The 16,640-nt window shown below is 47.3% G+C and overlaps 7 protein-coding genes across 7 annotated transcripts; 2 read left to right on the top strand and 5 right to left on the bottom strand.

Moving 5' to 3' along the window:
• Positions 1-186: 186 nt before the first annotated feature.
• Positions 187-2,060, top strand: N7508_005906 (uncharacterized protein; the record flags this gene model as incomplete). The annotated part of the gene is made up of 7 exons (XM_058463972.1): positions 187-367; positions 423-532; positions 609-634; positions 689-771; positions 1,185-1,583; positions 1,632-1,915; positions 1,968-2,060. 7 exons carry the CDS (start codon positions 187-189, stop codon positions 2,058-2,060), a joined length of 1,176 nt encoding a protein of 391 aa, XP_058320450.1.
• Positions 2,061-5,125: 3,065 nt separating this feature from the next.
• On the bottom strand, positions 5,126-5,359 carry N7508_005907 (F-box protein; the record flags this gene model as incomplete). The annotated part of the gene is made up of 1 exon (XM_058463973.1): positions 5,126-5,359. The coding sequence occupies one exon, from the start codon at positions 5,357-5,359 to the stop codon at positions 5,126-5,128; it is 234 nt and encodes a 77-aa protein (XP_058320451.1).
• Positions 5,360-5,967: 608 nt separating this feature from the next.
• Positions 5,968-6,177, bottom strand: N7508_005908 (uncharacterized protein; the record flags this gene model as incomplete). The annotated part of the gene is made up of 1 exon (XM_058463974.1): positions 5,968-6,177. The coding sequence occupies one exon, from the start codon at positions 6,175-6,177 to the stop codon at positions 5,968-5,970; it is 210 nt and encodes a 69-aa protein (XP_058320452.1).
• Positions 6,178-6,846: 669 nt separating this feature from the next.
• On the top strand, positions 6,847-8,028 carry N7508_005909 (uncharacterized protein; the record flags this gene model as incomplete). Its single annotated transcript, XM_058463975.1, has 1 exon — positions 6,847-8,028. One exon carries the CDS (start codon positions 6,847-6,849, stop codon positions 8,026-8,028), a length of 1,182 nt encoding a protein of 393 aa, XP_058320453.1.
• Positions 8,029-8,152: 124 nt separating this feature from the next.
• Positions 8,153-11,374, bottom strand: N7508_005910 (glycosyltransferase; the record flags this gene model as incomplete). The annotated part of the gene is made up of 7 exons (XM_058463976.1): positions 8,153-8,397; positions 8,461-8,599; positions 8,655-9,342; positions 9,401-10,168; positions 10,224-10,460; positions 10,518-11,154; positions 11,215-11,374. 7 exons carry the CDS (start codon positions 11,372-11,374, stop codon positions 8,153-8,155), a joined length of 2,874 nt encoding a protein of 957 aa, XP_058320454.1.
• A 674-nt stretch (positions 11,375-12,048) lies between these two features.
• N7508_005911 (putative MFS multidrug transporter) lies at positions 12,049-13,741 on the bottom strand (the record flags this gene model as incomplete). The annotated part of the gene is made up of 3 exons (XM_058463977.1): positions 12,049-12,619; positions 12,679-13,496; positions 13,559-13,741. 3 exons carry the CDS (start codon positions 13,739-13,741, stop codon positions 12,049-12,051), a joined length of 1,572 nt encoding a protein of 523 aa, XP_058320455.1.
• Positions 13,742-14,646: 905 nt separating this feature from the next.
• On the bottom strand, positions 14,647-16,527 carry N7508_005912 (sugar porter family MFS transporter; the record flags this gene model as incomplete). Its single annotated transcript, XM_058463978.1, has 4 exons — positions 14,647-15,326; positions 15,402-15,732; positions 15,787-16,340; positions 16,410-16,527. 4 exons carry the CDS (start codon positions 16,525-16,527, stop codon positions 14,647-14,649), a joined length of 1,683 nt encoding a protein of 560 aa, XP_058320456.1.
• Positions 16,528-16,640: the final 113 nt, after the last annotated feature.

Genomic DNA, 16,640 nt, shown 5'->3' on the forward strand with positions numbered 1-16,640 from the left:
CGGAAAGAGCAAATTGAATTCCGCTATTTTCACTGGCCAAAAACCCCTCCCACTTCAGATATATAAAGTTGTTTTTCTCAATTGATTCCCCCAAGGTTCCTATATCACTCGTCCTACTTCATTGGTGTATCTTATTCCATGTACCCACGGTATATATCGCAGATCTTCGACCAATCAACAGCCACCATGTCCTACCAAGGTCACTGTAACTGCGAGAGCATTCGCGTTGCCCTCCCCCAACAGCCAGCAAACACTGGTATCTGTTATTGGTATGATCTTACCTTGGACATCAATTATCTTAATGATAGCTCTCTTACTAATATTGGGTATCACTTTAGCGATTCATGCAGGCGGGCTGGTGGCGGCGGTATGCATACCTAGCCGACGAGTAAGAAATGCAGTCGACTGACCCTCGTACTTAGGATTTTCCTGCAATTATTTAGTTAGCGAGGATGAACTGACTGTCGAGGATTCGGGCAAGACCCTGACAATCTTTGACGACAAGAAGTCTGCCACTGGAAACATTGTCAAGGTAATTCGGATGGCGCGGCTTGGGTTTCAAATACTAAGTACCTTTGAATAACACTAACGCTTCCGCCTTCTTATAGCGCCACTTCTGTTCCTCCTGTGGCAGGTATGTACTGTAATAACTGCCTACGGTAGGAATACGGCTAACATCTTGAACCAGCCCCGTGTTTACTAAGACCCCCAAGGCGCCCGGAATGGTCTTTCTGAAGGCTGCTCTGTTTGATACTGTTTCCCCTCCTAAAGGTGAAGTGTTCAGCGAGAAGCGAACCAACTGGCTCAGCGTTGAGCATCAGAAATAATTGTCAATAACGTGGAATAGACGTGTTTCATCTGGAGCAAAGAGTGATGAGACACGTAGAAGAAGTTAGATAACATGCAATGCGGTAACAATGACAAAGATGCATAGATGGTGCAATCATTAGAACGCCCACTATTGGCCCAATCTTTGTTTCCAGAACAACTTTGGATCTTCCAGACCTATGCTTAACGTATAAAATGCTTTTTAGCCCAAATCATATATATCTAAATTATTCCAACGTGAATTAGTTAAGTTAAATGCCAAAGTGACATGTATAGAGCCAAATTGCGGGGCACATGTCGATCCGCGGAGTGCAAAACGGTGATAACAATCCAGCTTTGACCTCCTTACCTTCAAGCCGGCCACATTAGCCATGCTACCTTGTATGAATCAATAACCCGAGAGAAAATGACAAAAGCCGTAGCTGAAGCTCCAAGCCCCGAGCGACCGGTAGCTGTCCTGCAAAATCCCCGACCGGGCCTTGCGCATGACAGCGAAACGGATACCCGCGAGGCTCTCGAGCTACGAGAAATCCAAACACTCGAGGATAACCGATTGGAAGAATCAACACAGTCAAACTCATCCGGCGACGAATATCGCGTCGTAACTCGACGCACAACCTCGCGCGCTGCGGCAGCTCGTGTTGAGTCTCGGCGACGCCGCCTCGCAAAGAAGGGGGCTTGGGGGAAATTCGCGAGGTTTTGGACACATCATGTTACTTTGACTGTGCCGCACAAGAGTAGCCGTGATTATTTTGGTAAGAGTATTCCTTTTCTTGCTACTTGTCTTTCTGACTGTCTCGCAGCTCTGGAGCGGACATTTCTTGCTTATATTCGGACCTCATTGGTGGTCACCCAACAGGGGGTGCTTATCGCGCAGCTATTCCGCCTGCCGGCAGCGGAGGCCTTGGCGGATCGTTTGGGTTTCTCTCATGTTGGCATTCCGCTTTCTGTTACTTGTCACTGCGTGGCTATTTTTGTCGCTTTGCTTGGCGCTTATCGTTTCTGGAGACAGCAGAACGCCATTGCGAGGGGCAAGGTACATGCTGGTGGGTGGGAACTGAACTCAGTAGGGATTCTTTTGGGCTGTGTAAGTGTTACACATATTAAATGGGTTTGGTGGCATGGCTAATACGATCTAGATTATATTGACGGTGCTCATTGTTTGTATCGCTATTGTTGTCGAGTATGAATCAGATCCATCCATACTAGGTCGGTGGATATTGAGGCGATAGGTTGCCAGATTTTGGATAATATTCATGAGATATGACTGCATTTTAGCTGAAGTTGCGGAGCGAAGTGGGAGACGCGTTTAGCAGCGTCTCGAGTCTGCTGAGAGGCTTAACCGAAGGTGAAAGAGGTAAACCAGACACCGTCTCGCGGGCTAAGACGGTCACGGCCGTGCTAGACCTTGCTGAGGCGTCGCAACGGTTTTGGATTCGTGCGCCACGAGGGCAGCCTAACAGTGGGAACGGCAACTAGGCCACGGCAGGCCTTGGCGAGGCTCCAAGTTCGTTTTCAGGAAGTGGAACACTCTACATGTACGTACGCGCGGATATATATAGTTGAGGTAGCCTGTATATCGCTTTCAAGCAATGGGTCAGGGTAATTGACATCAACTAATCAACCAACCAACCAACCACTGTCTCAATGTCCTCCCGGCAAGATCATCTCAGCAGTCGATACATTCTCCTGCTAATAACGCCATGCCCAACGGGCCCGGCTGAACTGATTCAATGATGGTTGACGGCCTGCTAGATGTCGCCGTGGAGGAATATACCGAATAGCAGCAATCGCGGGTTGAGCAACGAGACTTTCAGGAAGAACATCACTACAGCACGCGATGTGACCCTCGAAAACTGTCTCGACCTCATGCACATCTATAAGGATCAAGATTCAGGTTTCTTTGTCAAGCACGGTGTGAAAGTAGGTGCCGCCCGGGGGTTTGTTCGTGACAGACTCTGGAACTGAATACGGGCCAGTTTAATTATTCTCAATCGCCATATATCCATATTATGCTGTGCAGACAGTTGGATCTAGATAATTGCTCATATCGGATCAATGGTAAGTTGCAGAATCTCTATGGTTACTCAAGACGCCATGCGCTAGATTCAACTAACCACCGACGGCTAGGTGTATTCCTGGAGTGTGCAACTTCCGCAGCGGGAGGTATGAAGACCCTGATCAAGCAGCAAAGACGCCCTTAAACTCGGACTCTTCCTGATTCACTTTCTGCAAGCACGTCATCCTCAGGCCTGCGCATGTGAGGACCTCTCCTCATGTGGTATCCCAGTTTTGATCTTGGCACATATCCATCTCTGTGCCTATTCAATCTAACAAGCAAGCAGAAGGTTCGAGTTGTTGGAAACGTTGCATGTGACTGATGTCCCATTCACGTATCTTTAGAGTAACTTGGGAACCTCTTTTCTTGGTATATATTGGAGAAAATCCGCAATGAGAAAGATCTTCAATTTCTGTACCTTCGTTGTAGAAATTGAATTGAATGCAGTGTCTAGATTGTAATACCAGAGCAAAATTATTCGCAAAGCTACTGAGATGAATGCAAACTGACTTTTTCCTAATATCGGTGACATCCAAAAGGACATCCCCACAACGGTTTCTTCTTTCTTTTGCAGTCACAGTCCAACCTATTGAATGACCCGCTGTCCTTTCCTATCATTTTGTCAAACCAGTCCTCTATTTCTAGATTCCATCAGTAACCACAGAGACTAAATAGGGAGGCATTACTAACCTTTGTCTTCCTTGAGGTCTAGAATGCGATAACCGGCAGTGAGCAATTGGCCTCAAACGGGAAATCCATTCTTTCAACGAAAGGTTAGCCTTGCAAATGTCAAAATCCACTCGGCCGCTTTGTTCGTTTCCATTGACTCTTTCGAAATAATGATAATTGCCGTCACAGATAATATCCTCCAATGAGAGTGTTTCTAGAGATAGCTCATTCTGTAAAATGTCCAAAAGGCTAGACAGACAAGTCACCTTTTCTTCGTTGCGTCTCCATCCCATTTGGGTTTCCCGCATCGGACAGACTGAGCCTCGAGCAAGTTCAGGTGGAGAATATGGGTGATAAGTAGATAGCCACTTTGCGCTTGGATGTTCTTCTGTCGTCGACTCAGAGGATTCGGAAGTCGAGGAATGCTGTGGGGATTGGGGTGCACTTTCTGCCCATGCTGTTTCAGGTGCTGGCCGTACTGGTAGGGGGGCTGGTCCATATTCCGGCGGAGCTACGGTCGGCGTGAACAACGGCGATGGTGAAGATGATGGCAGTGTTGGTTGAAATGACGGCAATGTTGGTACATACGACGGCGAGGTTGTTACAAACGATGGCGAAGTGAACTGAGACGCTGGTGATTTCAGAGAAAATCCAGCGCCGTAAGGTGTGTTGGTATGTTGCGACCTAGGATTTTCTGCAGCTCTCAACTCCTCGCTGCGAATTGTCACCCGTTCAAGTGTAAGAGTGACCATATTTTTCTTTACACTAAGCAATAGTGATTTCAAAGAGTTGAAATAGATATCAAGCTCGTGAATATGAAGCTCTCGGAGTCGAGTGAAGCTAATGTTATGGAACATGTTTCCAACGTAGCTTTTTGCCGGATAGGCAGGCATCTCATCTTGAAAAAGATAAGAAAACATATGATCTTGCGACAAAACCAGTCCTTCTAGTTGAGGTGCAAGCTTCGTGAAAAATTTCAGCCAAGCCGCCTTATTGAGATCAATACATAAATAAAGATCCTCTAGGCCTTTCTAGGCCTTTCAAAGTAGAGAGTAGAGAGTCAAATTGTTCTTCGGGGAGGGCAATTCTGGGGCCGATATCACCATAGGAATTGGAATCGTAGATATATAGCTTTCGGGGTCTATAGCTTAAGCCACATAACGCAAGAAAAAGCTTCGATAATGCCAAGGAGTTTAGTTTCCTTATCTAGCTATACTGACCGGTATAGGTAAAATATCCTAGGCTATAAATATCGAATCGAAAATCAGTCCGGCTTATTATCTGTCGCCTTCCTAGGAATAGAACTGTCTGCTGCCGTGGATCGAGCAAAAATTCCGTTTTGTAATGTGCGAGTCCTATTGTTTGGAGGCTCTGAAATCGATCCATGCATTCCCGAAGTCGAACGCTAAACGCTTCTGATTCTAGTAGGTTGGAATTATCCGCAAGCATGGCTTTATGGATAGCATGCCGACTTTCTAGCTCATCGCTATTGACTTGTCGGCAGCTTTTTGATGATATAGATACTATGCCGAGGGGCTTTTTAGTACCATTGAACACAGTTAGTATCATCTATAGCTCTTGAACGTGCTTGCGGAGACCATTTGACTTAGATAATTCTTCTAGTTCGTGGAGACCTTCGCTTGTCACAATGAAACGGATTTTTCGGTTAAAGGTCTCCGCGAAATTCTCCAGTGAGTTTTTGTACAATGCGCGGCATGATAACCTCAGAGCGACCAATTGCTGGAAATCCAAATGGTTACATATCTTTGAGATCAATTCCACGGGCAGAGCTGCAATGGACATTTTGGCTGCGCGTGTGGCGTTTCAAGGTTGAGAACAATACTAATAAGAGGCTCGGTTTGTTATCCGCAGAAATGAGTAGTAACCAGCCTCACTCTCTAGGGCTCCGGGCTCCCTTTGGCGAGAAAGCGAAATCAAGGTAAGATTTCTGCGCTGAGAGACAAAGGGAAGAGTATTATTGTGCAGCGCTGGAGCGGCAGCCCCCGTTTATAGTTTGAGACCCACAGAAAATTGAAATACCTGTAATACCATATCAACAGCCCTGATACAGCTTCAACCCCCTTTTTTTCAAAAGTGCAGAATTCTCTCAGGGGAATATTTGAGATATAGCGCATCAGCTGAGCACCCCGGAATATTCACGATAGAACGATACACCCCTTTACTATACTGGAAGAGCCTGGGACTACACCTTTGAACGCGACAAACTTCGGATATATGGACCGAGAATCGCCGATCGGTGATCAACCTCTCAAGCCAATTCGTGTAGCACACCAATGCTCGTTTTTATTCCAGATGGCACTGTACAGCTGGAAGTCAAACAGATCGTATTAATGCATTCACTTATGAAATCGGCATCGCCAAGAATATCAAGGAAATCAATTTACGACAATCTACTGGTCTATATCGCCATCAACTGGGCTCATCTCATGTGGATCTTCCGTTTCTTGCCATAGCCAGTCTTCTACAGTTAGTAGTACATACTGCTTCGCGATGATCACAGCATCAATTCCTGGCGGAAAGGGGTCTAGCCTGGCATCTGGTTCGCCTCGCCCCAGCAACCATCCATCAGCCTCAAGCTCGTCCTTTGCTGATTGTTCCATGTCGGAATTATGGCTATCGGTATCAGAAACATATTGTTTCTCCGGCCTAGTGCCAAGATACGCCAGTACATATATGGGAAACCACTGGACCATCGAAGTTCCTGTACTAATTCCAATACATTTCCTTACCACAAGCGCCATGACCGGTACCGTAATTGCATGGAAAGGAAATCCACAGTCAGCCGGATTATAGTATTTCCGTGGTCATGCAAACAATTCAAACAACCCAGCCGAAGATGACCCGTGTCTGGTGAGGTGTTGTCTCTACCAGTCTCTTACAAGCATAGGAGTTATATACTTGGACATGCCGATTTCCGAGTATACAGTTTGGTTCGGAGAAGATGCCGAGCCCCCTCGACATGTCTTTGTACACAGCCCCCTGGATATAATTCTCCATTTTGGCGTTCTTCCGATGCCTCAAGGCCAATCAAACAGCCATGCGAGCTAAGACTTTGTCCACTTTCTGCTGCGCCCGATAGCAGGGCGGCCCCACTGGGGCTAAGCTTACTCTTGGCTTCGGGGTCTTGCTAAATCACCAGATCGCATATATGACCCCTCACGCAGAACAAACCAACTCAAGACAATTCCTATGCAGGCATCTTCACACAAACACTTAATTTGAGACCGAGAGCTGTCAACATCCTCGCACTTAGACCCTACATTCACAACATGTCCACTCTCCACGAAGTACTAGCATCAAGACACCGCCTATCAGTGTACCACGTCTACCACAAAGGCGAAGAGCACGTCTCCATAACGCCATTTCTCAATCCGCGGAAAGAACTCGGTTGTACCAAGAAGCAACACGAAAAACTAGCAAGGAACTACGGCAGTGAACCAGAGCGACGCGATTCAAACAGCTACTTCGTACATAAACCATGTCTCGCCTTCCATGACGCCCCACGAACTCTCCGGCGGGGAAACTTCAAACGTGGACCCCCAATATGTATCATGAACTGTGGCACTTTTTGGAGAAACTGGAATATCCAGTTTGGGCCTGATCTCAATGATATCATTGATCCGAGGGGTGTGGTTAAGTGGGAACATCGCAGTAATCCCAATAACACTACTCTCAATGATGATCGCGCGCTGAAAGGGTATAAAGTTCGTACATGGCGGCTTTGGGGGAACAGTGGGAAGGAGTATCATCGTCAGGTTAATTTCCGCCGTAAGGCTAGGAAGCAGGAGGCGTTGGAGAAGACGACAGAACCAGAGGTTGTTGACATGGGGCCTGTGAAAAGTGACAAGACGGCATTGGAAAATGAAAAGACCACTATGAATGAGAAACTTCCCGATTATGCGCGAGCCCAAGCACCAGTATCGAAATCTACATCCGAGGAACCTGTGCCACTGCCCGCTGTAGCCGAGGAAGCAGTACGGCTTGTCTGGGATTTTCCGATATCAATGCACTGCCGACAATACACTTTCGAATACGCCGATATCAAATTCACCTGGGAAGGGACACGAGACCTCCAACCAAACAACAAATGGGCCAGGAGACTAATGCCGTTCAACCATCTGAGGTTACTTGCCAGGCTACCAGGTCGTGAGAATGAGCGTCTGTTTATTGCACAGTACACATCCAGCTTTGCATACCGGAAATTCGGCGAGCTTTGGGTCTTCGATTCGGTGATATCTGATATTCTCAAGGAGACGGGCAACTCTTCTCTATGGAGCACGAGGAATGAGGATGATGAGATCTTTCAGTTGGATCCGGATAATGACATCCGAGAAACGAGGCTTTTTGATTTGGTTATGGCGACGGCTATGTGTATGGTAATCAGCGAGTGGAAGAAGCGGATGGTCTTATTGATGATCCTTGCTATCGCCAGCGAAGGCGGTGATTTATAATATTCCTCTCCGAATTTTATTTGGATTTTGCTTTTAGCTGTTGTCTTCGCTATCTCTAGGTTTTAGCGATCTGGATATAATATATGTCATTAATGGCATTGAATTATACTACATTAAACAGTAACTATGGAAGATGGCCATGAGACCGGATATAGTGGCTGCTGTGTCGTTTCGTCGTTCGCAGATCTTCTTCAAGGATAAACCACTGCCTGGCAACTTCTGCCCTCTCGTCCGCAGAAGATTTACGCATCTCTTCTTGGCCCTGTGCTATCCGAGAATATACAATAGCATCTTGTTGAGCCTTTCCGAGTGATACTTGGAGTTTTCGGCGAAGTCCAACCAAGGGGTACCCAGCCAGTCCCCAGATGCCTGGCTGAATGTCAGCATGACTCTTTTTATCATATTGGTCACATTGGACCACATTTCACATACCTGCTGGTGGCTTGAAGAAAACACCGCCAATACCCTTGCCAATTCCCTTGGCCATTCCAGCGGCTCCTCCATGCTTGTATCCATACTCGGGTTGAGTGACTAAGCCCGTGACTCCGTAGTAGAAGCCATCTCGGAACTCCTAAGATACTGGTCAGCTGATGAGCTATCAGGGAAGCAATGTGGTTCTCGCATACCTTGCCAGCTGCCCGGAGTCCACTACGAAGACCAATCACCTTCGGTATGGATTTGACCATCGGATCATGATACAACTTGGGGGCATTGTGGAATCCTTTTGACAGACTTAGTGTGAGATCCGTTGGGAGCCAAATCACAGTTTTCAAAAATTTCTTCGACATCCGACCACCATGATATTGCGCTTCAGTAAGAGCACTCTTCTTTTTCTGTGTGCCGCATGTCATCGTGATAGATTTCTCAAGTTGCAGGCTTCGTCGGCGATCCAAACTAGTCCCCGATGTATCGCTGTCTGACCTATCGATGTTGCTGCTGTCGCTCAGACTTGATCCGTCGTCCGAATCAAACAAGTCACGAGTTGGCGTCTGCGTCGATGACGATTGCTCATTTGGCTCCTCGTGCTGAGAGGACTGCTCATCTGATTCTTCATGCTGGGAGAAATCATCGCTTTCAGAGCTTTCGCCTCGCTGCCTTTTTCTTCTGTCTTTCCAATGGCAGGCCTGACTAGGATCTGTATGGTTATGGGGATTTCCAATCGCACGACCGGCGGACACCATATCAGTGACCACCGTCATAGGTAGATCGGCTAGTCCAGTCACAAAGTTTGCGATGGCACCAACTAGCACTTGAGTTGATGCGCTGATTGGACCGACTGGGTCGCGGTAGGTATCATATTCTTGTGCGCGATTTCTGTGGTAGTTGTCAGTGAGTTCGATATTGATGACATCTTCGGGTTGCTTGATCTTACAAGACGACATCATCGGGCTTTAACCGGCCCATCTCGACCAGAACTGATGCTGCAAAGGCGCTAAGCCCGATATCGGTGTGTTTAATATGCCAGACAGCAGGCCGAGAGGGACAAATCGCGCATCGTAATGTCTCCAAATCAAGGTGACGATGGAAGCTGCGCACTCCGTCCCGAACACCAGATTCATTCTTCATCTTTTCACTGATTTCCTGTGCCTTCTCTTTTGTTGATGGCTGCAATGCTGTTTGGATGGCTTCGGTCAACTTTTCGGCTGTCAATTGCTTGTGCGGAATTGGCACCGGTCCAGCCCCTGCCCTTGCGACAATCTTTCCCCAGAATTGTTGGTCTCCAAAGAATGGAATTATGATAGTCGGGCATGCTAATGAAAGCCCAGCAGCTGTTGTACCTGCGCCACCGTGGTGAATGACACATGATACTTGCTGGAATAACCAGTCGTGTGGAACACTTCCTATGATTAGAATGTTGTCGGGGACATCAACTTCATCAACTCCCAGATTGCCCCAGCCCTTTGAAACAATGGCACGTTGACCAGCATTCTGGATTGCTTCAAAAACGATCTTTGTCAAGCTGACCTGATCATCTACCACAATGGAGCCGAACCCAACATATATTGGTGTTGGCCCAGCCTCCAGAAAATCGGCAATCTCTTTCGGGGGTTCATAATCAGATTTTGTTGGAAGGAAACTGAATCCGCATATGTCCACGTTTTCGGGCCAATCCTTTGGCTTTGGGAGTAACGCCGGTGACCTAGATAGGGTTCTTAGCGGTTTCTTTGGTTTCATCCTGCTTTGAGAGCTCCTACCAAAGATATGAGTAAGGAATGTGTAATCGGTGGATCAGACTGGGTGCCGTAATCGCATCCAGATCGTCCAATGCGAGAAACTTCTTCCGCCAGGTGTTCACCAGATCCCCCAATCCCTCCCAGATCATCATATCAACGACTGCGTAAGATACAAAGTTTGCGACCGTGGGCTTGCAGCCATCCTGATTGAGAACTGCAAGCGGATGAGAAAATGACTGTGTGGGCGTCCATGGCATTCTGTAGAAATTGAGTTAGTAACTTCCTTAGATTTTCAAAATCGGAATCTAAACCCACGTAAACATCATGTGAAGCGGAACCCCTAATCTTTGAGCGCAATGAATATGGGCTAAACTGGGTGGGTTGGCGATAATGGCATCAGCGATAAATGGACGTCGTCGATAATCCACTGTGTCGCTCCAGAGATCTTCCTTGATTTGATGCAAATCTGTTCCATCTCCTGTTTCAATGCAAGATCTCCAACATCCGTGAATAATGGATTTCATATCTGCGCGGCGCTTTTTGATAGCTCCACTGCGAATCGTGCTGAGTCCCGGCAGCAGTCCAGGGTTCTTGACCATGAACGCCATGAGCTCCTCTGGGTCTCCTCCAATATTGAAGAACTCCAAGCCACTTCCAAGCACGAAATCTCGGAAGGCAAGATGGGTCGCTAGTCGTACTCGGTGTCCATGCTCTTTTAATTCTTTGCCTAGCGCAACGAAAGGTTGGATATCGCCTCGCGAACCAATCACTTGGATCACAATATTCAACTGTAGCGGGAAGTATTTCCCTTCGTCTTTCGGCATGGCTTCTGGTGTGGGCTCTTGCTCGAGACTCTCTAGGTCGGATGCTAGAGGCGTGTTCTGCATGCGATTCAACAACCCTGCGATACTTGGCTTGTGTTCGTTGATTTTTATGTCCAGACGTCCGTCACCTGTGAGGTAAAGCACGTCAATTAGTGAGAGGTCTTCTACATGTCTTTATGGATACAAACCAAGCACCCGAACACCAGTGTTCAGCCCATCTCCATGGAACTCCATATGTTCCCAATCTCGCCTGTCTGGCTCGTTGACCTCTTCGGGCCAGTCTTCCGATCGGATAGATCCATGGCGACTAGACCTGCGTCTCGTGGAAGTCGGTCTTGCCGACGCCATGCTTCTCGGGATATCGGCTTAGTTGATCGACTAGGGTGAAGTGTGGGATTATGCGAAGCAGCGATGAATCGACGTTGTCGATCAGCAAGGTGAAAATAGCTTATGTACTGAAGGAGCTACGTAAAATTGGTTTGTCAATGTCCAGTATGAATACAAGTAAATTATGAGAAAGGGTCTCGCGAAAATATGAGCCAAGTTATTGATGATGTCACTTAGGGTCTATCCCGAACATCCGGCTTCCCGGGTCTTTCCACTGCAGATCACGATCACCAACAAGGCTGAAGGGGGTTCGTTGCTTAGTAACAGTAGAAGAATTTTAATAAACGGTGAGATATATGCCCTGTTTCTGACGTGAGTTGCTATATTAGGGTTGGAGTGAATCGAAGCCGAGGGATCTTCAGGGATGATATCCTATCATAAGCTATGACTATGGGCATGTGATTATCTTTTCTTAACTAGCCAACTCCTCGGGCGTTTCAAATTGCCTTGGATCTGAACGTTCCTCTAGATTCCAGAACAAGAGATCTAGGCGAAGCTTTTCAAAGATCTACCGAGGTAAGTGAGCCGCCAAGACCAATGCCAAGCCACAACGATCTATGGTTGATGCCACTGGTTTGTATAGAATGTTATGATATTATGTACTTCTTATGCAATGCTCGCTAGATACATTAGATTTAGGTCTCACCGACTCTTCCGTGTTCCTCGGTTGCCATCGCTTCTCTCTCGTCAATGGTCATCTCGCTCTTCGCCTCACGGATCCTGACAAAGAAGCCCACAATTAGCAATCCAAGAATTGCCAGTCCGGTCTGGTACCAGAAAACTGCTTTGTAACTCTTCCGAGTACCCAGTTCTTCCGTCTGAGTCTGTGTGATATCCGCGAAGCCCAGCATCACAGCAATTCCCATGTGTAATGTGCAGTTGATCAACGCACCAGCCAGGCCCTGTCTCGCCTTGGGCAAATTTGTCGTAATGAAGACATTGGCAAGGTTGAAACTGATATCGATTCCGATCGTACCGCATATCATTGAAGGGAACACGAACGCCCAGTAGTTTCCACCAGGCGGGATCACGGCGAAGAACAACCCAGATCCCACGTAGCCGAGGCATGAGATCATCATCAAAATTGTTCCTGGTACTTTGTGGAATATCATTCCTCCTCCGACGGACAATATTAGTCCGCCAACACCCATAGGGGCGCACCATGCCACGATTTGCATTGGGGAGGCACCCATTATGTCCGACATGCTGAACGAGTTTGTTAGTCGAGGATATTAACAGCGCAAAAATATTGGGGAATGACCTACTAGAGTACAGCATAGAGCATGAAGATTCCCAGTGTGCCATATAGGAATAGCAATGCTATTACCAGCGGGGTCATGTACTTCACATGGAAGATATCACCAGGCAACAAGGGGTTCTCGACCACCCAGCCCTCAACATAAATCATGGCACCGAGTAAAACAAGTCCAAGTGCAAGGAAAAGCGGAATGTATGGTGTTTTCCATCCTTGGGGTGCATACGAGCTGTCTGCAATGGGGAAGACGATAAGGACAGCTGCGGGAACAGATAGGCATGCACCAGCCCAATCCATCTTGATACCAACATTCTTCTTCTCGTGGTAGTCTCGCGGAATGGAGAAAGATGCTAGGGCCGTGGTGATGGCAGAGAGAATTGCACCGAAGAAGAAATACCATCTCCAGGTGAGATATTCACCGCAGAGACCAGAGAAGAAAATACCAACAAAGAAGCCGAGGGCTGCGCATGCGCCATAGATGCTAAATACTATGTTCTTCCTGGGTCCAGGTCGATATGTGCTGCCCAGGACCATGATACCTGATGGAAGGAAAGCGGCCAAGCCAAAGCCTTGCAGTGCCCGGCAGATGACCAGCATGAGCCATGTTTGAGACACGCCGCAGAGGATTGATGATATTGTGAGCCATAGTGCGCCGGCATTGTAGATGAGATATCCGCCGAACATGTCGGTCATTCGGCCGAAGATGAGTAGGGTGGAGGTGACTACCAGTGACAATGCGGTAGACGGCCAAATGGCGGAGGCTGCTGGAAGATCCAGCTCTGCAACAAGGGTTGGAAGGAGCACATTTGATCCTGAGATGTAGTATTCCTGATCAATATACACAGGTCAGATGGAAGTCGAAAACTGCGCGCGGGATCCTGGGTACTTACGGCCAGAATCTGTGACATGAAGATAGACAAGCAGAAGCAGACCTCTGACCAGAAGCCACGGAAGCATTTTGGACGCTCTCTTCCTAGCCTTTCCAAATCGGTGATATCCTGGTCTATTCTGGCCTGCTCAAGGTCGTGTGACAAGGCATTACCATTCGGGTCAGGACCCTGTGGTGCTCCCATAATGTTAGGCTAGCCACGATGGAGTTGACTGGCGATCAAGTATTAAGATATGGGGTAGAGAGGCATGTTGATGGAAGGATATTTGCACTCATATTTAATCTTTCACCGGTGGCTAATTTCTAAGCAATGACGACCTAGCATCCGGATGGCAGACCCAGTAAAGTAGTATTAGTTGATAAATAGTATCCTTTTCAAGAAGGCTAAGAAAATATTCTGCCGGGGAAGCTAAGATGATTTGTGGGTGAGCATCGGACTCTTTAAGGTACTAAAGATAATGCCACGGCTTCTCCGCTGAGCTTCCTCTTTAGGAAGTTGTGAGGAGTGGACCGGGCGGGATCGGGAAAAACACGTTTGACATCGGAAATTTACGCACGTGTGTTACAAAAATTTGAAAACGGTGCGGTGTAAAAATAAAAATGAGCAAAAATCTGAACAACTAGATCTGAAGATCAGATTATCCAATTGGTAGTTGGTTCCAGAGGGGGTCGAACCCTCGACTTTGGCGTTATTAGCACCACACTCTAACCAACTGAGTTATGGAACCTAGTTAATGTGACCGGCCTGGATTTTGTAAATTTTATGTTCAAACCTGTTTCCGGAAATATAACATGTATGGCTCAATCATTGCAGATTTGTTTCTTATGTCTATCTACGAGCGATTTTGAATATGTACCTCCAAAAGCAGATTTCGATTGTAGGAAGTAATCAATTTTCAGAATGTATATAGCAGAAATTTTGTCATCAAATGTTTCATTGATTTGGACCCATGGTTGTGATGTACTGTATATACAGCTCGATTGTCCCCAAAAAGTATTCATGAGATAAGACAAAAAGCGATCTATTTGTAGCGAAATCTCACCTAATCATAAGAAATGACAGGGGGATCAGACCCCGCAACTGGCAACTTAAGCAACTCGTTCGACGGTTTGACGAGGGTTTGCCGCCACGTGTGACCAAATAGTGGCTTCAATCCTAGAACGCTGATCTCTTTCATCACTGCCAGTGTTGTCCTGGAATACTTCATCCATCTCTTCCAGGGTACGTCCCATTGTCTCCGGGACGAAGAACCAAGTCCAAACAAAGGACAAAGTACAAAAGACACAGAAAAAAGCATAGGTTCCGTACCCGGTATTTTGCACAAGGGGCGGGGTGATGAGACCAATGATGAAGTTGTTCAACCAGTTGGACATTGTTGAGTATGCCATACCCTTCGCACGCAGCGAAGAAGGAAAAATTTCAGCTGGCATTGCCCAAGGGATAGGCCCCCACGAGGCTCCATAGGTCAACATGAAAAAGCACAGGAATGCGACGCAAACCCAGGCTTCTCCCGTGTGTGAGCCCCAGTCCGATTGGAATTGGCTCATTAAGACGGCAATAATAAGATGGGAGATAACCATGCAAACCGCACCACTGAAGAGCAATGGCCGACGACCGAATCTGTCCATTCCCCAGAGTGAGACGATGCAAGCGACCATCTGACAAATGTTGAGCACTCCAGACATATTAAGCTGCATGAAGTAATTGAGACCCATTGCTTCGAACAAACTGGGCGAGTAGTAAATTAGGGCATTCACACCACCAAATTCTGCAGAGTTCCAGGTTAGTATACTTATGGAAGATAATGCTGACAGGGTGAAAAGGAGGATGAAAAGTTACTCACGCTGAAAGAACATGATTCCAATTCCAACGTGGGTCCGTTTCCAGCAGCCCTTGCGGAAGCAATCGAGGTAACTCCACACGTGAAGCATGGCACGGCTAAACATCGTCCCATCCTGACATTTCGGATGGCGTGTAGCGATCAGTTCCTTGCAGTAGGCAACCTCCGACCGAATGTCAACCCACTCTCGTAACACACGCTGATCTGTCTCATCAACGTCTCGTAGTTTGCAGAGGGTCTGCAAGGCTTCTTCGTCACGACCTCTTCCCGCGAGCCAGCGCGGTGAATGTGGGAGAAAGGGGATTCCAATACCGAGGAATAGGGCAGGAATAATCTGTTAATCAGATTAGCAGGGATGAACACTGTTTTTTGGCTTGCGGACATTTACCTGAATTAAGAACGGAAGACGCCATGACCATTCACCGGGGATGTAGCGAGTTCCATATGTGATGTAGAAGGCGATAACAATGGCCGTGACAATACTCAGCTCTTGTAACACGAGCAATGTACCACGGATCTCGGGAGGTGCAATCTCTGAGATGTACAGTGGTGCCACCATTGCAAGCATGCCAACTCCGATTCCTCCCACAAACCGAGCCCCCACAAGCATGCCGAAACTTGTTGCTCCAGCTTGTAGCGCGGCCCCAAATATGAAAACAATCACGGCAGCCATGATTGACCACTTGCGGGAAATCTTGTCCGCAAGCCAACCTTGGTTCATAGCTCCCAAGAAAGCTCCCAATTCGATCATCGCCGTGAGGATACCCTTCATGAAACCACCACCTGGAGCATCAGCACCAACTTCCGGGAACATCTCGACGAATTGGCCCATTGTGAGAGTAATGCTCACAACACCCTGGTCATACCCGAACATCGCACCACCCAGAGTAGCGAAGGCTGCACAGGTACAGACATATTTGTTGTTTACAATGCCCTTTAAACCTGTTACGTGTAATAATAATTAGCTCAGGGACTTTGAGGATAAACAGAGTCTAGCCATAGATTTCATACCAGCCTCGCCATATGGTTCTCTCGCTTGTCCGGGTATGAGACTAGCAGGGTCTATCTTCACTTCGGATTCAAGATGCTCAGCCTCCGGCGATGCCGGCGATGCCTTTTTGTCCGCCATAATTATACCGGTTGTAAAATAATGTTCGCTGAAGCCTTTAGATTGAGTTCAAATTTTCCAGGAGAATTGGAATCTTTATAGCAAGGGTAGCCCTGTACACGCAATATAGATGG

Source organism: Penicillium antarcticum (genome assembly GCF_028974205.1).
Source record: "Penicillium antarcticum strain IBT 31339 chromosome Unknown utg000005l_segment0_segment0, whole genome shotgun sequence".
NCBI classification, from domain to species: domain Eukaryota; kingdom Fungi; phylum Ascomycota; class Eurotiomycetes; order Eurotiales; family Aspergillaceae; genus Penicillium; species Penicillium antarcticum.